The 23,954-nt window shown below is 39.2% G+C and overlaps 1 protein-coding gene across 6 annotated transcripts in view; it reads left to right on the top strand.

Annotated features, from left to right (window-relative positions):
- The window catches only part of TBC1D30 (TBC1 domain family member 30), an 83,533-nt gene that overhangs the window by 46,684 nt on the left and 12,895 nt on the right, over nt 1–23,954 (top strand). For all 6 annotated transcript variants that reach the window (XM_048835904.2, XM_048835903.2, XM_048835910.2 and 3 more), the window contains 7 exons: nt 1,366–1,427; nt 1,871–1,936; nt 5,075–5,200; nt 7,810–7,995; nt 10,787–10,955; nt 12,715–12,883; nt 20,483–20,588. In XM_048835904.2, the coding sequence (XP_048691861.2) occupies nt 1,366–1,427; nt 1,871–1,936; nt 5,075–5,200; nt 7,810–7,995; nt 10,787–10,955; nt 12,715–12,883; nt 20,483–20,588 (884 nt within the window). The remainder of the gene's footprint in view (nt 1–1,365; nt 1,428–1,870; nt 1,937–5,074; nt 5,201–7,809; nt 7,996–10,786; nt 10,956–12,714; nt 12,884–20,482; nt 20,589–23,954) is intronic.

Here is a 23,954-nt window from a genome sequence, read left to right as displayed (position 1 = left end):
AGGCCTAATCCAGTAAAATGTGGAGTGTTTCTGATGAATTACCTTACATTTAAGGCATTTGGCAGCTTGCAGCACTGAGCTCTTTACGTTGATATAAAAAATTATGTACAAAGTGTTGATCCATGAATCTGTATCTTTGGAAAGACAACCTTCATATGGAAACATTTTAAATACAGAGCACACATGATGCCATTAATCTAATGTTGCCGGAAAAATGTCTTTAAGAAGGGCTTTATTCTTTTGTATGCATTCCTCTGATATCAGTTAGTGCAAGAGAATGTGAAGAATGAAATATTGGACTGTTCAGCACCTTGGTTTTGGACAGCGACATTCTGAATGATTGAGGACTGATTTAATCTAACATACAGACATAAATCAGATTATATGTATTATTATATATATTATGTTGTGTCCAGATGCCATAATCAGAATCTATTACAGGCCAAGCCTGAGATCCTAGTCTCACACCTGAGTTTGCATTTTAAAAATGTGTTATCTATATTAAAAAGATTAATTAACATTGATTGCTTTTATAGCCAGAAGAAACTCTTAAGTTTAAATGGGAGTACTAGCCAAACTTAAACAGAATATGGATAAAGGATAAGTTATTAAATATTACATACTGAGCAATATACTGATTTTATTAATGTAACAAAATAAAAATGAGCATCCGGTGTTTTAATATCCATAAATTGAAGCATATGGAAAGAAAAGCTAGTTTATATTTTTATATATAGATATCATGCTTTAAAAACAGAATGATCCCCTGTTCAGTATATTACTGTGGTTTAGCATCAGATACTTTGTTAAGGGTCATGCAGCTCACTGCATACTGAGGAATCCCTACATGGACATTGAACACTGTGCTCAAATTATTTATAAAAATGTCAGAGCTCTTTACCTTCCCTCTCTTATCTTGTGGACTTTTCCATTGTAACAAGTTTTTATTTTATTTATATAACATTCCATTACAACAGGTTATTTATTATAAAACCTGTGGTAATGGAAAAGAGCTCTGACTTTCTCACAATGTGCGCAGAGTGTACAATGTCCACGTAGGGGATCCCTCAGTATGTAGTGATCTTAGCAAAATATGTTATGCTGAACAACAGTAATATACTGAACAGGGGATTATTCCATTTTTAAAGCGTTATATGTACACTTTTTAACATACACCTTCAGTTTGCTTTGAAAACAGGAATTGATGGAAACAGGAATAGAATGCAGTCATTCAGAATTACATACAGTAGTTCAATTTAGAGTTCTGTATTTTCTTTTGACTTGATTTAATTTTTTCCTTTTCTAAATAGTAAACCAATGATTTTGGTTTGTCTTTTTTCCCTTTTGTTTTACTATTGTCTCTAGGGGTTGATACAAAGTTGAAGTTCACTCTTGAACCATCTTTAGGTCAAAATGGTTTTCAGCAGGTAACTTCATTTATTTTCACTTGTTTTTAGCAGACTAAAATTTCCTTTTCAGTGTACTTGTGTTACTTGAAATATGCATTGCTTTATTTTGTATCTTAATGTGGGTATATTAGTTGCCACTACATAAAGATTTGTTCCAACTAACATTTTGGAAATTGTAATGCAATTCCTTTGTTTTCTCTGACATCTCAGAATTCTCATAATGTCAGAGTCTTATATTTTTTTTATATACATAAAGTATTAGTCTTATAAGATTATATTTTGCCTTTAATTAGGGTTTCTGTATTAACTCTAGGCACTGGTCCATCTTATGGCTAAGCATTTAATTTCTTAAACATGGGAAATAAAATGAATGTTTCTTACTTGCAGTATTGCACATATGCCCACATTTCTGAATTAAACTAATTCCATATGTTTCCTATGCTGGATGTTTTTGCTTTTAGTGGTATGATGCTCTCAAAGCAGTGGCCAGACTGCCAACAGGAATACCAAAGGAGTGGAGGAGGAAGGTAGGTAGATCTGTACACTTCACAAGATAATTGCAATTGCATGTGGTTTAGAGATGGTATGAATTTGAGAGTCTTAGGCTTTGTATGCACTGGGGATTTTTGCTGGTTCAAAACTATCAAGGACCAGCCACTCGTGGAGCTGCACTGTTGCACAGACAGGCAAAGCTGCTGTTTACACTAGTGGTGTTGCTCATTCTTGAAATTTATGTAAGCTGTACCAGCACAGATTTTGGCTTTTATCACTTTACTCCATCTACACCAAGAGTTTGTGCTGATGAATCTTTCCCAATAGCTGAACATTGACTAAATGTGGGACATATTCTGGCCTCAATTTCGTGCAAGCAACCCTACAGAAGGATTAAAACATACGTAAGATATATACATGGTTTAATATAATTTTTGTATGTTGGGATCTTTCTCCTTTTCCTTTCTTACTCCCTTTTGGAATTATTATTATTATTTATGCAGGGTATTACCATGACACTAATTTAACCATAAATTCTTTTATTAAATCCAAAGGGCAAATGGTATTTATAACAATTACTCTAAATATGCCTGTAAAGCCTAAATAATAGCAATTTACTCCAGCCAAACAGTAACAAAATATTTATAGGCATATGATCAAAATTACTTACAAATGGGCTAAGGATGCTTAGACCCATATTGGTCTACTCCCAACGTGGTCAGGCAGGTATTAGCAATAAACCCTTGAAGAGTTTACTTTTTTATACCCTTTAAGAAACAAGTGATGTCACTGCAAATTATTGCACCTTAGCTAAGGCGGTATGAAGTAGTTTCTCACATAGCCAATTATTTATTGCACATGATGCCCAGTTAACTGTGTTTTATTTCTATTTCAGCCCAAACCTTAAGATAAGACTGGTATTTCACAGGATCACTACAGGTTTAACACAACTCTTCTTTCTCATGATCTCATTCTTTTTGGTCACAGGCTTTGGGCCTATTGCTCCTGCTAATATCCTAACTCAGTTTAAAACCATAGTTCACCTAGGTCTCACCGGGGTGGATAGTCTCACACTCCCTATCCCTCCAACCCAAACCATTTGCTCTTTCAGGTTAAGAGAGAATAAAATAAACAATCATAGGGGTATCATTCCCCCCTAATTGTTTTAATAAGTAGTCCATTTGCATCACATTGGAGTCTTTCAGCTGTCATTTTCTTCCCTATAATGAAGTCTTTCTCCCTCCTCCCCTCTAATAACCCATTTGCTATTGCTCTGTTACTTGTTCTGTGAAGCTTTGCAAAGAGTGACGCAATGTACAGGCTCTTTTTCCTCCCCCTCACCTAGACCATATCTATGCTGTTGCTCATGCACTCGTTGTTTAGCTAGCCAGAGGAGCAAGTGGAATGGAACTGGCATTGGCTCCCTCACACTCTTTCACATTTCTGCTGAACTAGGAGGAAGCATTCTACACTGCTCCAGCCCAGTGAGAGATCCTCCTCAGCTGATAGGGGTGGGCAGAGCCAGGGCAAAGGTTAAACTTTCTCCAGCACAGGTGGAGGACAGTATCCATGCTGCTCCTTTTGTACAGGACACTTTTCCTCTTGGCCCAGCAGAAATGGACTATGAAACCAGCAAGCATCAGTGGAGTTTCATTTTACTGCTCTCCCGACTAGCAAATGCTGTGTGGAGGTGCAGCAGCAGCACAAGTAGTTCCTCTACACCAGAGATCTGTAGTGTGTGGGAGAGGGGAAATGCAGGAATCTCTGATTCTGAGAGCTGTAGGTGAATGTTTAAGTGTTTATTACTGTGGGAAGTGTGGGAATGGCTTTTCTCATTTGGAATATGTAGATCAACTCCCCTTCCCTTTCACCATTTCTTCCACCCCCCTGCAAAGCAATCCTTTGTCATTGTTAACCATTGTTATGTTGTGGCCTACCACCCTGCCTAGAATTAGGTAAAACTATATACCAATGCTCTTTACTAAATTGGTATCTGTTAGCCTGTTAATAACAAATTGGAGTGGGAGTTCAAAAGTTACTTAGCAAAGAGGTTCTGAATCTGCATTGTACCTGTGGGCTCTTCTGATAAGTTCCGCTATTTTAAGCACTGATTTTATTTTTCTAGTGTGGATGTAGAAATCTCCCCTTTAAAGATGGGCTCATCCAGTTATCATTTAGAGAAAATGACATTCACCATGATATCCCTATCTGTAAGGTTCCTTGTATCTTTGTTTAAAGTCCAGCATTTCTTTACAGAATCCAATATTTTCTTCCTAACTTCATAGGCTGTATACTAGCCTAGAGTCACAGATGCGCCTCAGAGCATGCTATGTATGTAGTCCCTGTGCTTGAAACCAGGCTAATGTTTCAAAAATACATCTGGATGCCAAGAGTTCATGAACCCATCTAGTCACAGTTGCTTAGTATAAACCAAATAATTCTTTGGATCCAACCCTGAAGTCCCTACTCTGGGGCAAATCACCTGCTCCTTTGTATTAAAAAAAACCCAAAAACAGAACCCTCCTTTGCCCAAAGAGAGCTATCAGGGAGAGAAATTCTGCAAGGTTTCTCTTGCAGGTTTTCCAGCAGATCATTCCAGCATGAAGTTTGTGGAATGGGCAGCTTGGGGCTGTGTTATCTTTTCAACAGATTCCCTGTTGATTACCATGTGGTGGAAGAGATGATGTGAGCAGTACACCTGGCCCTACCTTTACCAGTCTTGCAGATCAGACTCTCCCTTACATTTGGATTCCTGATCCCTATGTCTGTGAGAGATAGTGCTGTGAAGATAGCTAGCACCCTCAGTTCTTCTCATGCACGGAAGACAGTCACATGGAGGATCCTCAGGAAATGGCTGGGGCCTTGGTTTTTATTCACACAAAGTTCCCCTGGAAGTTGGTAGGAATTCTACCTGAGTAACACCTTCAGGACTGAGCCATCTATTGCATTTTAGAAAGCAGGGGTATCGCTTTTATTATATAGAAATTGTTTAGACTCAGAAAAGATGTATATCCTTCTTTTCCCCCTTCTGCATTTGTTGAATCTAAAGGAAAATCACATCTGGCTAGAACTTGTGAGATTCATAGAATTACATACCAGTATGTATAAACTGATCTTATTTTAAAATAGGAATCGAATAATGCATCGTATTGTCATGTTGTATGTATCTTTAGGTTTGGCTGACCCTAGCAGATCACTACTTACATAGTATAGCAATTGACTGGGATAAAACTATGCGCTTCACTTTCAATGACAGAAGTAATCCTGATGATGACTCCATGGGCATTCAGATTGTAAAGGTAATTGGCATTTCGGCTGATATGTTTGTGTGCATAAAATATAATTTTTTAAAATTTCTCAATGGAAAATAAATAATTGTTTTTTGGGAGGTGTTGAATTTGTTTAATTTTCTGCTACTGCATTCCTAAAAGTTACTTCTTCTTGTCTATTGGCCAAGTGTTACTGTTCCTCTGGGCATTCTTGCATATTAATTGTTGAAATTTGAGAAAATAATTTGTTTCAATGCTGTTGCTGTTGGTAGAAAATTCTTTTTGCCTGATTTCCACCTCCAGCATTCCTGTTTTTCAGAGAGAAGTAGTGGAGAGAAAGGTTAATGAAAGGCACATTTTGCTCTTGCTTTGCCAGTGATGCCATCTGCTCAGTTTGTCTCCTCCCAACACACAAAGTTGGGCTGGGGGAGGAAATCTCCATGGGGATCTATTTGTGGAGGTCCTCACACATAGTCCTATTTGGAGGGGCCCATTTGCTTCTTTCTTCATCTTGCAGAAATGGTCACATCACTTGCCCCTAAACCTTGCAAATCTCCAGGCACGTCCATGCAGAAATCTTGGACCTATACAACTCAGTCCCTTAAAGGTCTCCTGCCTCTGGTCATGTGCTACTCTAGCAGCAGTTGGGAGGGTGACATGGAAAAGACAATATATCCTGGGGCTGGATAATATATTTACCCAAAGTCTGTGGAGCTGGTTGGGAGACAGCCCTTCTAGCCCACCCAGTCTCCTGTCCTTGCCCAGTTCATATCTCTGGCTCTTTGAAGAAGCCTGAGGGGAGTGGTGCCAGGGAGGAAGCTGAGTCCTCTCTTCCGCTTGGGAGAGTGGGGATATCTGCATATGGAGGGGACCCTCTATGCACAGATGTTGGGGGCACAATGTGAGCCTGTATTGGAGAGAGAGTTTTTGCAAAATACTTGTTTGTTTGTTGGCATCTACTAGCAGAGAGATGACCAGCTGCCATAGGGTAATTCATCTTTTCCTTCAGTAAATTGCATTTGTCTGCATTCTCTCAATTGTACACTGTACTGTCGGTCATGTAAAGTTTGTAGCCCAGAGTTGTTTTAGTTGTGTTTGTAAAGAAACTTTCTAGACCTCCTAGAGATGATGTAATGTTCTGATATATAAAGTGATGTTTGCGTGCTCGCTTGAGGATCATATTTGCTGATTTTATAATGGTCTAGCAAATTTCTGATTAAGGTTTTGGTGGACCTTGTGTTCTATAAAGAAAATATTTGCTGGTATCCAACCGTGCTGTGATGTAATAAGTTGACCCTATTGTCACTTAGCGTACAGTAGTAAAATGTCCTTCACTCTATATGTGTTTCAGTTGTTGTGTCATTTCTTTTTCTTTTTAAAATAAGAGCCAATTTTGGGAAGAGAACATCATAGTTCAAATTATGGTTTCGATAGCTCTAGTGTCTTGCAGCTTAGTCTTTTTTACAGTGATAATTTCATGAAAAGAATATCTTCTAAATCCATCTTTGCTTTAGCACCAGTATACCTAAGTGATGATGCTTACATTTCTGAATATTTGTTTGAAAAACAGTACCCAGACTTGGTAACTCTAAATTATAGATATTGGCTGTACAATGCCTTATTAAAAATTAAAAGTGCTGTACATGTTTATGCCTTTCACTCACAAACGAGTTACAACCTCCAGAACAATGTGTTTTTTGCTGGCATAAAAAATGAGGAGTCTGGCAATATTTTTGCAGTTTGATGCAAATGATTCCTATTTTTTCTTCGCATGTCAAAAAAGATGTTGGCTTTATTCATTTGCTAACACAAAGTGCAATTACAAAGAATGCACTGTTAATGTCTAAAGGACTAAGGGTTTGCTAAAGCACAGTGTTAAAAAGAGTCTTTAGAAAATAATATGTTTAACAGGATAACATTTATATTCAGCTCTAGAACTGCACTTGAAATTGCAGCTGCTAATTTTAATGTTAGTTGCCTACAACCACCCACTCTAGTACCTTGTTCCATACTTTATAGTGGCAACAAATCATGATATTCCATTGACTAAAATTCACATTCTAATTCGTTCTCTATGCAGAAAAGTGTTTGAAAAAAAGAGATATGTAATATTTCTCTTTTAGGCTTCTGGTTAAGATATGGGTACAACTTTCTTTTAACACTTTTTTCTGGATTTGATAATTTTTCAGAAGTAAACAGCACTTTACAAATGAGAATGTTTTAAAAATAATTTTGCAGCTATGTTTTATCTCTTTGAAGATAGCTTGTAACCTTATTGATATTTCAGGGACAGTCAGATACTGGCATCTCTTTTGGTAATTTATTTATCTAGGTTAGTTTCAGAGGCACCATTTGGTTTACAGAGTGGTCTTCTTTACACCCAATTTTCCTGCTCTGTTGATCGGGAACAAGGAGGTCAAGTGAGCTGGTGGCTCAGTTCCTGCTAGAACTCGGGGCTTTCTTGGATTCCAGCCCTTTGCTCAAACTACTTCATTCCTTCAATCAGCTAAACATTTTAAAATAAAAATTAATCTCTTCAAACAGTGGTAACATAATTATGTGTGTGTTTGACAGGATGCGGGAGACAAAAAGTAAGGGAGTGGAATAGGAGAACATCTCAAATATCTTTCCTATTTTAGGATCTTCACCGAACTGGTTGCAGTTCTTACTGTGGCCAGGAGGCAGAGCAGGACCGAGTCGTGTTGAAACGAGTTCTGCTGGCTTATGCTAGATGGAACAAATCAGTTGGATATTGCCAAGGCTTTAATATACTAGCTGCACTCATCTTAGAAGTAATGGAAGGCAATGAAGGGGATGCCCTGAAAGTGAGTGAAACTGTGTGCTATGTTTCTAACCCTTGTGATCGTGAGGATTACCTTTAAAAGGTGAACTTAGTGTAAACAATGCATACGTTTGCAGACAGCCTAAAACAGCAGCTCACAGAGAACTGATCCATCTGAATGGGTCATTTTAAATGTCACTCCTGTTAACGTCCACTGATGACCATTTTTGCAAAAATAGCCAGATAATGGGTAAAATCCTGGCCCCGGTGAAGTCAATGGCAAAATTCCCATTGACTTCAGTGGAGCCAGAATTTCATCCAATCCCAAACTGCCTCCAAAGCACCAACTGGCCCTTTTCTTAGCAACCAGAGCCTCCAACTTTCCTTGACAACTTCTGTGATGAATTTGTGTGTTGTCAGTCCAAAAATCTGCAGCACTTTGAAACAAAGTGTGAGATCAGTGTGAAGTAAGTAGAATTGAATATCAAAATAATTATCCTGGGTCTGTTGTACTGAGTGTATTACTCATTTCCATGTTTAAGTTGTTTAGAACCCTCCCATTTTAAGTTAAAGCTGCTGCTGCTATATTTCCAGAGTCCAAGCCACAGAACTGACGCCTGCCTTGCTACAGGGCACCAGGACCAAGATTTGCCAGTGTTATGCATGACCTTCCTAAAATACAGCTTGCTCATGTAAATGAGGAGTTTACCATGGGGGTTGAATTGTTAAAGGAGATCATGACTCTCTCAGATACTGTGGTGTTTAACTTGCTCTAGATATTATTATATATATTTAAGTCTTAGAAACTGTGGGAAAAATAACAGCTCTCAGAGTCAAAGTCCAGCACATATACATTTCTAGATAGATATCTTATATGTTGCTTTATTATAGAGACAGAGTTGTAACATTAGGAAAATATTAGAACAGTTCCAATATATATCATGGAGTAAAATTTACCTTGTATAATTTTTTTCCCCACATAATTGCCTTATGTGATTGCCTTAATAATTTACAACTATAATCTCTTATTTTATGACAACCACATGTTCTCCAGTTTATTAATGGAGCAGTTCCTAAGACACTTCACTAGTTAAAGTAAGCATGTTAATGTTAAATCTCCAGTTCAATACAGATAGAAACTGCTTATAAATTCTGTAAGTTAAATTAACCTAACTGAAGTAGAAATGGATATGATGGGTAAGAGTGCCATAGTTTGTGTGAAAAAAAAAATCACACATGTGATTCATCTAGTTTAAAAAAAATACTAAAGAGGTTTTATAAAAACAGATTAAACAACAGATTGGCATGGGGAAGAAATTACAGAATTGAACACCAGTGAGAAATATCCTAATTGCTGGAAAATGTACCACAGGATGCTAATAAAGTACATCACTATTTTAAAAAATCCCTCCCCTAAACACTTTTGATGTCAATGAAGTAGGCAGAAATGGATATTTAAGTCTTATAAAAAGCTTTGTTTTCTTTCTAGCTCTCTATTTCATGTCCGGAGTATTTAAAGCAATATCCATTATGTAAATAGAACCCATTGTGCATGTGGCTTTGTTAAATATAGTACTTTACAACTGACGTATTAAGAAATTAGCGGAACTGCAAGGATATTTATTACAGATCTAATTCATATTATTAGATTACTTGTTCCAAAAGCTTGGGAACAGGATAAAGAAATAAGGCACAATTTTTTTTTCACAAGGGAGAAAAAAATCCTAATGCAAACAGAAGACTGATAAATGTATTCTGAGAAATAAGGGACTCTTAATTATATTGCAAAGAAAGAATAAAGGTAGTTCTGAGAATCATGCAGACAAAAATAATGAATTGCTGCAAAATAAATGTCATGCTTATTTGCATATAACACTTTTTTCTGCTAATTCTATGAAATCCGTAGAAGTGTAAAAATTTCTAATAAATGCTTAAAAAGTCACTGGCAGGGAAGACACAGTCATTCAGTGCAAAAACATCTGTATGTATATTGGAAGGGCAGGTGGTGATATATCAGTCCTTTAAATACTTGCATATAACAATTTCCATTGAGATGGTAGCAATTATATTTGTCTCATTTTACAATCCTTAAATATTTCACCATAATCAGCTGGTGAACTATTGTCAATATAGTTGCCTTCTTTATATAATTAAACATATTTGTTGAGCTGTGCATTGTTATATTTCTCAGTTTATTACCTTGTATAATGAGATGATGAAGTGCAACCCATCATGCCAGCTAAAATGCAGGAAGAGTGCTTTCTAAAGAGCAGCATCACATACATAACCATTAATTTAGATGCTGACCAGGATAGCAAGTCTTCCATTTGTGACATTTAAAAAGCACAGACTTAATGGATTTAAGAATTTCCTAAATAATTCAGAGCATCTCACTAACACATACAACAACAGAAGTATCAAAAATTGGCTTTGATTAACAGAATATTGCTTCCATTATTGTGTGGTGTGGCTTCTGTTAGACTGATCTCAGTCTTTTACATTCTGTTATTTTTTGAAGTTATCCAGACTCCTCTCTTAGCAGTGCAAGCTGCTGTTGAAGAGTTGACACTTCGGACCCAATCCTGCAGGTGCTCTGCACCTGGAATGTCTACGGATGCTTAAAGTAATGTTGCCTTCTTTCATGATAAGATATAGAATTAAACATCAGATACCTAAGGCACATCTTGCCAACGTATCTACGCTATAGCTCAGTGGAATAGAACATGTTAGTGCATTTTATATTTTAGAGCAGGAGTTTTTGCTGTTCTTGGAAGATCATTTGTTCTCTTACCAATCCTAAATGATTGACTGCTCTTTTTCTCATTTTCTTACAGATCATGATTTACCTAATCGATAAAGTACTGCCTGATAGCTATTTTGTCAATAATCTTCGTGCATTGTCTGTGGATATGGCTGTTTTCCGAGATCTTTTAAGAATGAAACTTCCTGAACTGTCCCAGCACTTGGATACGCTTCAGAGAGCTGCAAATAGGGAAAGTAGAGGTGCGTTCAACAAAAATGGTGTTGAATTATTTTTCACATTTGCCTCATTGAACATCAGTTTTAAGAACACTGTGGTTTAAATGTGTATGTATTAAAAGTTTGAGAACAACAACATTTTTAAAAATTGTGTAAGAATACAGTTGACCTTTTACTAATTGACTAACATAGTTAACATGATAGGAGATGGTTCTTATATTGGTGACCGTATCTTGAACCAACAGCTCTCTCAAGTGAAGCAAATGAGGAGATACTTTAGCCCCATAAGTAGCTGTGGACAGAATTGGGTTGACAATGCCATAAATTAGGTATCTGACAATACCACATCACATAGCATAGTACAGCTGATGTCCTGGAAAGTTCTTTGCCTAATTGCATGGCCTTTGATGTCCTCTTCAGTTTCTTGGTGGAATCTGTATTGGAATTATGTTATCCTTGTGGGAAGACTGATTCATGGCAGTGGATCATGTCTAGTTGTTATTTTTCTGATTAGATGCCTAGTGACATAGGGTGTAAAATGTCCTTGAATCTGAGAGCTGATCTTTGTTATCTGAAAATGGCTTTGCACTCTGAGTTCCGAGGCGTAACACTCCTCAGAACGTTCTTTCCTTAACAAGATCGAGTTTTTTGTTATTCTACAATTGAATGCCCCTTGAGTTCCAAACCTGAACATTACGAAGGCCCCTGTAAAGAATGAGTCTTCTAGGAGATAGTCTTGTGAATGGCTGCCTGAACTGTGTAAAAACAGATAAACAAAAAGCCTTTAATTCATGTTTGCTGGCTTGGTGATCAAGTAATTTTGGTGGGTGATGAGGAGCGTCGCTGACCTCCTATGAATCAATCCACACTACCAAAATTCATGAAATATGCTCCAGGCACCAGAAAGTGAAACTTTAGAATTCCAAACTGAAGGATTAAATCTTTTATGAAACTGCTAGCAAACCAAAAGGAAAACCGAATAAATTACAGCTGTGTCTGCTGAGGCAGGACACTAGGATTTTAATACAATAGACAGGACTTAAAAGAACCAGTCCCCATCGGGCAAGTAGGAGATTTTTTTTGACAGTTGTCATCAACTTCTGCAGAATTTGAGTTTTGTTTTTTTTCTTATAAATCGAGCTGTTGTGATTGCAGGGTACAAAAAAACCCTCCTTCCAAATATGAAATGGGTATTAACTAAGTGGTGCTAACTTCTGGAATATACAGACATCACCAGCACCTCTGCTGCTGCTTAGGCCATGTCTACACTGCCACTTATGTCAGGAAAATTTATGTTGCTCTGGGTGTGGAAAAAAACCCAAAGCCCTAAGCGACATAAGTTTCGGTGGCATAAGTGGTCGTGTGCACAGCACGATGTCAGCAGGAGAGCTTCTCCTGCCAACTTAGCTGCTGTTGCTCGTTGGAGGTGGTTTAATTATGTCAACGGGAGAGCTCTCTCCTGTCAGCATAGAGTGGGCATGCGGGAGATCTTAGAGTGACACAGCTGCATCGGTACAGCTGTGCCATTGTAAGGTCTCTAGTGTAGGTATAGCCTCAGTTTTCCTATACTGCAGCAGAGTGATTCGCAATGTTACTTTTCACTGCTGTTATTCAGAACCCTGTGGACAGCTGCAGACTGGGAAAGCTTTGAGCAGCAGCAGAGGCACTGGAACTATTGGCAGTCTTCAGAATGCGGCACTGCACCAGTTTGCACAACATTGTAAAGTAACTTTGGGGAATAATGAACTGTGAATGACTTGCTATCTTAATTTTTCCATTTTAGGAGGCTATGAACCCCCACTTACCAATGTCTTCACAATGCAGTGGTTCCTGACCCTCTTTGCTACATGCCTTCCTAACCATACAGTTTTAAAGATCTGGGATTCAGTATTCTTTGAAGGGTCTGAAGTTATACTGAGAGTAGCACTGGCTATCTGGGCAAAGTTAGGCGAGTAAGTGATTTTTCCTTCTTTTTTGTGCAATGCATGCAACATATATGGTTTTAATACGTATTATTTTTCTGAAGTGCAAATTCCAGATATAAACAAGGCATGGCCTTGCAGGAAACTATTACTTTTAAAATAGATTTACAAAGTGGCAATATAGCATTCTATAAAATGTATTCTAGGGAACAATCTGGCAATGACAGAAAGAAGGGTGGGATGACTTATTGGGCTTCACCCTATTAAATGTCTATAGTTAATTACATAGCATATATAATATCTATGTTAAAATGTTGGGTCTGATTCTGTAAGCCCACTGCACACAGAATTCTAGGTGAAATCAATGGGAGTTCTGTGCATAGAGGCTCCTTGTCTGTACTGTATTTAAGAAACATTAGATTCACAGGCCTTTTCTGAATTCTTGTTTATTTAGAGCATATCTTTTAGAAAAAAACATTCAATCTTGATTTTAAAGTTGCCAGTGATGGAGAATCCACCACAGTCCTTGGTAAATTGTTCCAATTGTTAATTACCCTCACTGTTAAAATTTGTGCTTATTTTCAGAAAGGAACATACATTGCTAAAGTGTAGTTACAGTAGTGCTGAGCTCATTACAAGCCTCATGTTCCTCTCTACAATGCATTGCCTGGTGAATGGGTGTTAACCAATAAGTTTTCTGGAAACTATCTGTGGAAGCAATTGCTTTAAAGAACATTTTTAACCAAGATTTTATTAAGGATAATGTATAGGTGCTGAGAAATCTGCAACATGCAAGCTGTCTCATTTTGTAAGGGATCAATCATTGAATACAAATCTAGGTGTTTTTTTTTTTAAGGACACATGTAATGGAATGATTTTTCTGAACTACTTTCATCACTGCAGATGTTTACATTCCAAACAGAGGGCCAAATCCCTTTGGAGTTAATGAGAGTTTTGTCACTGACTTCATTGGGAAATGTGAGCAGGAGCAGGCCAAGTATCTACTAGTGTCAGCTGGAAAACTCTGTTGGATTCAGCAGCTGCATCCAATCTTTTCCTCTGATACCCAGCACCGCCTACCTTCCTAGCAACAAACCTTTTCCTTTAATATAAAATTAAAATATTAAAAATATTGACAAAATGTATATGTAGCAGTATCCCAAGAGGTCTTCTAAATTTGCAAAATAAATTACCACTTAAAACTTCAGCACCACAGGCAAGTGCTTTTACATTATATTTGGTTTTGTATCTTGCATGTTTAATCTGAAAAATAATTACTTTTTTTTGTAACTGGCAAATGGTGAATAATTAGCTAAGACCTGTTCTTACTCGGGCTTTATTCATGAATTGAGCTGTTCGCATTTAGAATAAACTAGACATAGCGTTATTATTATTTTGTATTATGTTATCTACAGACAATGGGCCCAGTCCCACAGGACCTCTGTGCACGGACTTCCCACTTCACCTGGAATTCTAGAGGCCTCAGTCAGGATCAGAGCCCCATCTTGCTGGGTATTATACAAACATAGAACAAAAGAAGTTCTCTGATGTGAAGAGTTTACCAACAATCTAAATAAGACAAGACTTACAAAGTGGAAATAACAAACAATTGGAAAGAATGGCAGCAGGCAGTTGAGGGAAAGGTTAATAAGAACATGTTTTACACAGGCCAAATAAATAAGATAAACATCAGAAATCATACAGGGCATCTTTATACCCATTGTTAGCTGGCATCATGGTGGAAGTAGGTTGTGATGAGGGACTTGGAGAAAAGGGTAGGACTTATGGGCTAGTTTGGGCAGAGTGTTCCAAATGTAAGGGGCAGCATAAGGGAACAAAGCTCAACGGTACTTGAGGGAGAAGCAGTCAAATAGGCAAGAGATGCTGGCTAAATAGATGTAGAAAGGATTGGATACTAATAAGCAAGGAGGAGCTATGTTGTGAAAGGCCTTAAAGGTAAGGATCAGAAACTCCTACTTGATGTGCTGGAGGAGGAGCCAGTGAAAGACTCAAAGACAGCAGTGACATAGTCAGAATGATGGACCAAGAAAATGATATTAACAGCAACATTTTGAATGGACATAAGGAAAATGAAGTGGTGTCATGAAGGCCCAAAGAGGGGAGTATGCAATAGTTGAGACAAGAGATGATGAGGACTTGGATGAGTTCTCTTTGGGTAGACAAAGAGATGGAGGAACAAACAGCAAGATTTTGGCATGGCCTGGACATTAAGTTTCGGTTGCCAGCCAGGAAGAGATGTTAGAGTGGTAGGCTGCAATGCAGGACTGAAAGTCAGATAGTTGAAAGGCAGATTTGAGAGTCATCAGCAAAGATGTGGTAGTTGAAGCTGTTTGAGAAAATGAGGTCACCTAGAGAAGAGGCATGGAGGGAGAAGAGGAGTGGGCTGAGGACAGAATTCTGTGGGACTTCCACAGAAATAGATACCGAAGTGACCAGAGATGTAAGAGGAGAAGCAGGAAGGGCAGAGTCATAGAAGCCAAATGACCAGATTTCAAGAAGGAGGTTCTGAGCACCCATGTCAAAGGCAGCCAAGAGGTGAAAGAGGGTGAGGTTCTGAGATTTGGCTGAGGAGGGATTGTTAGTGATTTTTTTTTTTCAGTAGCATGTAGAGAGAGAGGAAATTAGATTGTAAGGGGTCAAGGTTGGAGCTGGGGGGAGAGGAACTTGAGGCAACGATTATAGATGGCACATTCACTGAATCTAGAGGTGAAGGGGGAGAAAAGAGATGGGCTGTTAGTTGGAGAGGGAGGTGCTTTTGCTTAGGATCAGGGAGACCATAACACACTTCTGTTCTGAGGGAAAGAAACCTAATGAAAGTGAGAGGTTAAGGAGAAAGGGGTGGTATGGAGAGTGGGCAAAAGGAATATCATGAGGCAGGAGGAGATGGGTTGACTGGAGCAGGTGAAGGGTTAGAGGAGGAAAGGAGACAAGAAACCTCAGTGTCACTGATAAGGAAGTAGGATAAAACACATGCAGTTTTACTTGGAAGAAGAGAACATATTTTTTTCCCTTCACATGGGGTAGGTGTTATCTGGAAGGCAATTTTTAATAGATCACCACTCTCAGTAACGGTATATTGTAGTCAGAATTCTATTTTTGGTCTTATCTTTGACAGTTTTAGCCCACCTCTGCAATCTAGTTTCAAATGATCTTTCGCAAATGAATTTCTTTTGAGATAATGCACAGACTCATGTTGTTCTGCTTTTGTCTAAAATGAATTAATTTGTGAATGCGTAGGACTGCTGCCCTAAGCTCTGTCATGGATTGCAGACATTGGTGCTTCTCATCAGAAGTATAATTATATATTTAGCTCATAGTTGTAGTTATTATAGTGAGAATTGGTCAATCCTCACAACAACCCTGTTAGGTAGGCAGGGGATGTCTTATCCCCACTTTATAGATTGGGTAACTGAAGTAAGTGAAATGACTTTTCCCCAAGAGCTCAGGCAGGTTTCCAATCTTGTATTTAATCCCTTAGACTATAACTGTCTCTCTCCATTCTCTTTGAGAATTTTTCACTCTCTAGTAGTAGTAGTAGTAGTAACAACAAAAGAAATGTCTGGAAATAAAAGTGAAGTAATGTCAGCATTTTGCATTCAAGTCTTCAGGAGCTCATGGAGGTGCTGTTTTGGAGGAAATGGAGCACTGCTTTTCTGGCCTCTGATTTTGTACATATGTAGACCAACGTCAGATATAAACAGTCAGAATCAAGTATCTGGAAACCGAAGAAGCTGTAATATCACATGCATGTAATAAACATGTACTTATGAACACTGTATGAAAAACTTTCTATCTTTATTCTTTTGCACTGTTCAGTCTTCATTTCAGCTAACATGTCCTGACATTTCAGTTAGAAGTAGCAGCTCCAATTCCTATGACAACTCCCAAATTTAGACACCCACAGTAGGTGACTCAGGTTTTCTTTCTGTACTCATTCTCCTTTGTAAGAGGCAGGCTATAGTGTTTTCAGTGGCTGCTGGAAGTCATAGATGATCTGGAAAGGTTAATTTGTTGTAATTCCAGGAATACCACTCTATAATAGATTACTTCCTCCCTGCTCAACAATGTAGAGAGAAATATTGTGAAGGTCAAGGCAGTAAAGATTCTCCTTCATATCAGAAGCAGCTCTACATATAACTCCTATGTAAACAAATAAGAAGACACCTGGAGTTCTTTGCTGAGCCAGGAGGTCAAAAAAGTCTCATTGCTGTTAGAGATCAAAAGGAGTCATTCAAAGCGGGATCTATTGTCAGTGAACTGAATTCCTAGAAAGACTGGCTCAGTAGGAAGTCTGTCACTGACAAATTGGAGCTAGATCAGCAGATGTTCAGTGGCATGTTATCCAGATGGGCACTTTCTCAAGTTAGACCCCTTTGCCTCGAGCCACAACATGCAACTTCTGTTCTGCTTGAAAGTGTGGCTACGATGCCCCTCTCAGCCCCCGGAGCTTACTCTCCCCCTAGATCTCCTCATTGTCCTTGGCCAATTCCCTTCCTCTCAAGGGGAGTGACTGAAGAGCTCCTCCCTGCTGCCTCTTCCTGCTCTCAGTGCCTGGCTTTATACTCCTATCCCAGCTCTTCCCCCCACTGGGCTTCATCTGCAATCCGTGCTTATCAAGCTCTGGTTTCCCTCCAGGTGCAGCATATAAAATGAATTGGCCCCTTCTGGCCCACGTTAACCCACTCCAGAGTTGTGTGGAGTGGACACCCCACCACACCTTTTCTGTCAAGAGTTCCTAGAAAGATACTCCTTACTCCATGCTGGCCCAGGAGACCTTGATTCTACTGACCAATGGAAGTCACTTTCTGCAGGGTTGGAAGACTTCCATTGATACCATTCTTCCAGTACCATCCCTGTGTCCCTCAGTGTCAGTAGATTTAAATTGGTAGCATGGAGGCGAAGGCCAGGTCTACACTGCAGACCTGTATGGGTATAAATATGTTGCTTAGGGATGTCAGAAATCCACACCTCTGAGTGACATTATACTGACCTAGTCCCACCATGTAGACAGCGCTATGTTGGCGGGAGAGCTTCTACTGCCGACATAGCTCCCACCTCTTGGGGAGGTAGATTCACTGCGCAGCGGGGAGAAGCCATAGGCTTGGGAGCATCTTCACTAAAGCGCTACAGTGGCGCAGCTGCACCGGTGTAGCTGTGCTGCTACAGAGCTGTTCATGAAGATGAGCCCTATAAGATCGAAATTTAGTGAGTGTGTTTATGTTCTTTAGAAATCCAGGAAACTCTATACTATAGCCAGCTTGTAAAGGGATTTGTAAAGTCCTCCTTGTTTGTTTGTTTGTTTGTTTAACTTTGACATGGTTAAAGGTAATATAAAATAAAGTAGACTTGGTAGAAACAGTGGCTAAGATTTTCAAAAGTGACTAGTGATTTTGGTTTCAGAGTAACAGCCGTGTTAGTCTGTATTCGCAAAAAGAAAAGGAGTACTTGTGGCACCTTAGAGACTAACCAATTTATTTGAGCATAAGCTTTCGTGAGCTACAGCTCACTTCATCGGATGCATACTGTGGAAAGTGTAGAAGATCTTTTTATATACACACAAAGCATGACAAAATACCTCCTCCCACCCCACTCTCCTGCTAGCTTACCCGCAGGAGAGTGGGGTGGGAGGAGGTATTTTTTCATGCTTTGTGTGTATATAAAAAGATCTTCTACACTTTCCACAGTATGCATCCGATGAAGTGAGCTGTAGCTCACGAAAACTTATGCTCAAATAAATTGGTTAGTCTCTAAGGTGCCACAAGTACTCCTTTTCTTTTTAGTGATTTTGGGTGTCCAATTTGAGACACCTGACAAAGGGCCTGCGTTCCAGAAAGTGTTGTGCACCTGCCCTCAGAAAATCAGGCCCTTTCAAGGTGTCTCAAGATGGGCACCCAAAATCACTGGTCACTTACGAAAATATTCGCCTGTAACTATTTCTCTGATGTCATCTTGGTGACTTAAATCCACATATTCATTTTCTTTTCTCGTCATATCTCTATGTTAAGTGTATTTCGACCTTTCTTTCCACATAATTTCTTTCACACAGGAAGAATACGTCTGCCATTTATACAACAGGTATATAATGTTTGGGAGAGCTGCTGTCTCTGCAGGGGACTTACCTTGCTTAAAGTGATTTGCTCCTGATTGTATAAACTAAATAAGTCTGAAAATCTGCTCCCTGGCACCTTTAGCTTCTAATTCTGTAATTACAGCAACACTTGGGTCTAGTCACAGGCCTGACTCATCTTCTGCCATTAAAAAATAAAGCTTTCTATACAGTATGTGCTGCTGTGCTGACAAAATGCAGTTCTGTGCAACTTTTAAAATTAAAAATGTAATCCTTATAGCCTTCACAGCTGTAACGTTTTACAACTTTCCATATAGCATGCATAGGGCCCTACCAAATTCAGGGCCATGAAAAACGCATCACGGACCATGAAATCTGGTCTTCCCTGGGAAATCTCATCTCTTGTGTGCTTTTACTCTATACTATACAGATTTCACAATGGAGACCAGAGTTTCTCAAATCGGGGCTCCTGACCCAAAAGGAAATTGCAGGGGTGGGATCATAAGATTATTTTAGGGGGTCGCAGTATTGCCACCCTCACTTCTGTGCTGCCTTAAGAGCTGCATGGCTGGAGAGTGGCAACTGTTGGCCAGGCGCCCAGCTCTGAAGAAAGCACCCCCCTAGCAGCAGGGCAGAAGTAAGGGTGGCAATACCATACCATGCCATCCTTACTTCTGCTTTGCTGCCTTCAGAGCAGGGCGGCCAGAGAGTGGAGGCAGCTGACTGAGGGCCCAGCTCTGCAGGCAGCAGCACAGAAGTAAGGGTGGCGATATCATACCATGCCGTCCTTACTTCTGCACTGCTGCAAGCGACGGCTCTGCTTTCAGAGATGGACTCCTAGCCAGCCACCGCTGCTTTCCAGCTGCCCAGCTCTGAAGGCCAGCAGCAGCACAGAAGTAAGGGTAGCAGTACTGCAACTTCCTCTACAATAACCTTGCAACCCCCTTCAACTCCTTTTTGGGTCAGGACCCCTAGAATTACAACACCATTAAATTTCAGATTTAAATAGCTGAAATCATGAAATTTATTATTTTTAAAATCCTATGACTGTGAAATTGATCAAAATGGACTGTGAATTTGGTAGGGCCCTAAGAGTGCGTAACACTAGTGACGGGCAGATTATGACACTGCAGATTTTTCTTTTCCACTCCATACTATCCAGCATTCAGACTGAATTTACAAAAATAATCTCCCTACCAAAAATACTCTCCTTCCCTACTCTGCTACTAGACTATGGCAGCCATTCCTAGCATATCAAGGGTTTCACATGTTAATCCATATTTGAATTCCTGACATGCACTAACACAGAGTGAGAGTGGCCTACTCTCTCAGTACAGTGAACTGTGCGCGCTCATCCCCCTTATCATATAAGACTTCTTGTGATCTTCTGGTTTTTATAATGGTGGTTTTCTTTGCAAAAAACCGCAGTTTTTAAGTCAGTAATATAGGGGGCGTTCTGTATGATTACCCTACAGAGAATACAGTTCACTATGAAATGTATAATTAGTTTAGATCACAGAAAAATTTGTGTTGTGATACAGGCAGATTGAATGCTGTGAAACTGCAGATGAATTCTACAGTACCATGGGCAAACTAACCCAGGAGATGCTGGAAGACAATCTGATTGACAGCAATGAACTCATGCAGGTTAGTAAGCAGCGCTTAATGATGTAATTCTTGTTTGTGTATTTGTATATTGTAAACAGTCTTCAGCTTCCTGTGTCTAAAGGATGAGACTTTTGTTAAAATTTTGTTTCAAGAAGAAAAATTAAGATAACACCATACTGTCAAACTAACCTATCAGTGGAGTAGATACATAAACATTATCAGCGGTCAAAGCTAAAATACCCCTCAATTATAAGTTAGATGTAGAAAACAGCTAGACCTCATTGGACAAGGAGGTGCCAGTCAATTGCTTACATTTGTGCGTTACACTCAATAGGATTATCTAAATTGTGAGCTATATAATGCTCTGTATTTTATTTCTAATTTTTCTCTCTTATATTCATTACAGTGTAATCTTTGCATTCAGTAGACTTTGTGGGTGGTTGACTAGCTCATCAACTAAAAAAAATCCCTTTGTTTAAAAAAAATAAAAATAAAACCCATTGAACTGTTAGTTGTGAATTATAAACAAAATGTAGATGATTGCTCTAATTACCTTCTTAAACCGAAGTCATTGAATAATAAACAGAAACCTAAGTGTGTTTTTAAAAAAAGGCCTTCAGTACTGCAGATGCAGTTTTACGCTTGCAGTTCAAGTACTAAATTGCAGACACTTTTTTTTTCTTACCCCTGAAGTTGCACCCGGTTAGAAGCGTAAGTAAATGTGTGCGCACGTAAACTTGGGAGCTAGGGGCTTGATCCTACACTCATTTAACTGAGTGGCAAAGCTCCCATTGACTTTAATGATAGTGGATCAGGGCCTCAGTGACTAAATGGGTGCAGTTGTGGGACTGAATAATTCAGCTGTAGTATTGGAGGCTGTGTTGAGGCTTAACTAAAAACTTCTGGTTCTAAATATCTTAAATTAGATTGTCTCAAAATAAGAAGCCTATGGTAAGATTTTGTCACTCTCTAACCAGTGCGTTCATTCTGAGAGTTCTTCTTGACTATACAGTAGAATCATCTTCCAATTTACTGCTGAAGCAGAGAATCACTGTAACAATATGTAATCTTGGACAATTTGCCTTCCTTTTTTCCTTGTTGAAAGTGTTAGGGATGGAAGAGGTGAATAATTTGGCTTTAGTTTCCTTTAAAAAAAAAAAGGGATAATTTACTATCTGAATTGCCCACATACATTTCTAAACAGATTTTACAGTTCCTCTCAACGTAAGTCAAATACTGAAGAGGAAATGATGAATGCCAGTTCAAGCTGTTACCTTCTCTGTATTCATTATGTCTCAATTCTGGGCTTGATGAGCAATACAAAATTGAGATGTGGCATGTGTCACAAAAATAATGGTGGTGGACCTGAAGCGGGTAAAGTGACTCTCAGTGACAGATTTTTCTTTTCCTTTCTGTTTGTGCATAATAGAAGACAAACCACAGGTAGGTGTAGGCTTATGGGAAAGAAAGGGATGGAAGAGTCTTTTAACTGTTGTAATTATTAATGGTACTCTCCCTTTATATTTAACTTATTTAATCATTTCTTCTGATCTCAGCGAAAGTCGTAAACAGTGTGAAGTGTATACTTGTTCTGTAGCAATGATAACCATTAGGAGAGGCTAATGTTGTAGCATCTCCAGCAAGGCTCTGATACTTTTCCCTTCAAAAGTGTAAATTGTATGTTTAATTTTCCCATGACCTTTCTATTAAAGAAAGCATACCTGGTCTTATGTCTTAATGCACTTGAACTAATTTTTCTCTAAACAGAAGAAGAAATGGAAAACAATCGTAAACCAGTGCACTGGCACCAGTATGGTGCATACCATTGGCATGGGTGCCAAATCATCAGCGTTGAGCCCTCCCAATGGCAGTGGTGAGGAGGAGCAGTGCTGGCTGCGTCACTACCTGCTCAGGTTTGGCCCCGTGGCCCCTCCATAATGACAGGGGGACCACGGGACCCAAACTGAGTGAGTGGTCGTGTGACCTGGTACAGGGGGTTGCAGCGTCACTCAATTTTGGTCCCAGGGCCCCTCCATCAGGATGGGGTTGGGGTTTACAGTGCCAAAACTGGGTGGCATTGTAACTTGCTCAGTGCTACTCAGGTTTGGACAGAGGGCTGCAGGGCCAAACCTGAGTGGGCAGTGAAGTGGCCAGCACTGCCCTTCCTTGCCATTGCTATGGGGCCAGTTCCCTCAACAGGGGCTCCCCCGCTCCCTCTCGGGCCTGCCCAACTTGACTCCTCTTCCAGTAGCCAGTGTCCCCTCTGCTCTGCGCAAACTCTACAGCTTCATGAGAGGTGGTATATGTCCACAAGGGGGAGCCTACCAGGAGAGAGGTGGTGGGAGTCCTGGGCCATTCTCTGTGAAAAATTTTTGCAGGCATTCCTGAACCAGTGTATTGAAAAGACCAAGTTTGTTAACTAGAATTGGTGTTGCAGATTGTTTTCAGCATCTTCAGAGGAGTCAGCCAGAAGTGTGTTTGGGAGTGATGCTCCTACGTACTTGAAAGGTGTTTTACCAAATTACAAATATAGCAAACATTTGTCTAACAAATGTTGAGGGTTTTGTTTGTTTTGTTTAATGGGGGGAGAAGGGAAAGGTTGGGCTATAGCATGGTAATCCGTTTGGTTTTCCCAATCATTTAAATAAGGACAGTTAGTCTCTGCACCTACTATTCAAGTGGCTCTCAACCTTTCCAGACTACTGTACCCCTTTCAGGAGTCTGATTTGTCTTGCATACCCCCAAGTTTCACCTCACTTAAAAACAACTTTCTTAAAAAATCAGACATAAAAATACAAAAGTGTCACAGCACACTATTACTGAAAAATTGCTGATTTTCTCATTTTTACCATATAATTATAAAATAAATGAATGGGAATATAAATATTGTACTTACATTTCAGTATATAGTATATAGAGCACTATAAACAAGTAATTGTATGAAATTTTAGTTTGTACTGGTTTCACTAGTGCTTTTTATGTAGCCTGTTGTAAAACTAGGCAAATATCTAGATGAGTTGATGTACCCCCTGGAAGACCTCTGCGTACCCTGGTTGAGAATCACTGCACTCTTCTGCCTATTCTCATATGCACATATTCTGTGTACACCCAGCCACTCCTTTAAAAAAAAACATTTCTCTTGCATGGAGAATATGCGTACACAAAGGGCTCAGCACATAAGCAAGCTTTTGGAAATTTGACTCTTCAGTGGTGAGGGTTTTGTCTGGTGGTGGTGGAGGAGCTAGACTGGAGGAGCAAACAAGTCCCAAAGTAAACCCATTTTTCAGATTAAACAATTTAGGAAAGTGAGCATCAGCTCCACAAGTTTTAAATAATAGACAAAAATAGCATTTCTAGGACTAGAAGCTAAACAAATACAATATTATTGGTCTGTTAATAAACACC

This window comes from Caretta caretta, chromosome 1 (genome assembly GCF_965140235.1).
Source record: "Caretta caretta isolate rCarCar2 chromosome 1, rCarCar1.hap1, whole genome shotgun sequence".
In the NCBI taxonomy this organism is placed as follows: Eukaryota; Metazoa; Chordata; order Testudines; family Cheloniidae; genus Caretta; species Caretta caretta.
This window is presented reverse-complemented; position numbering and strand designations above follow the sequence as displayed.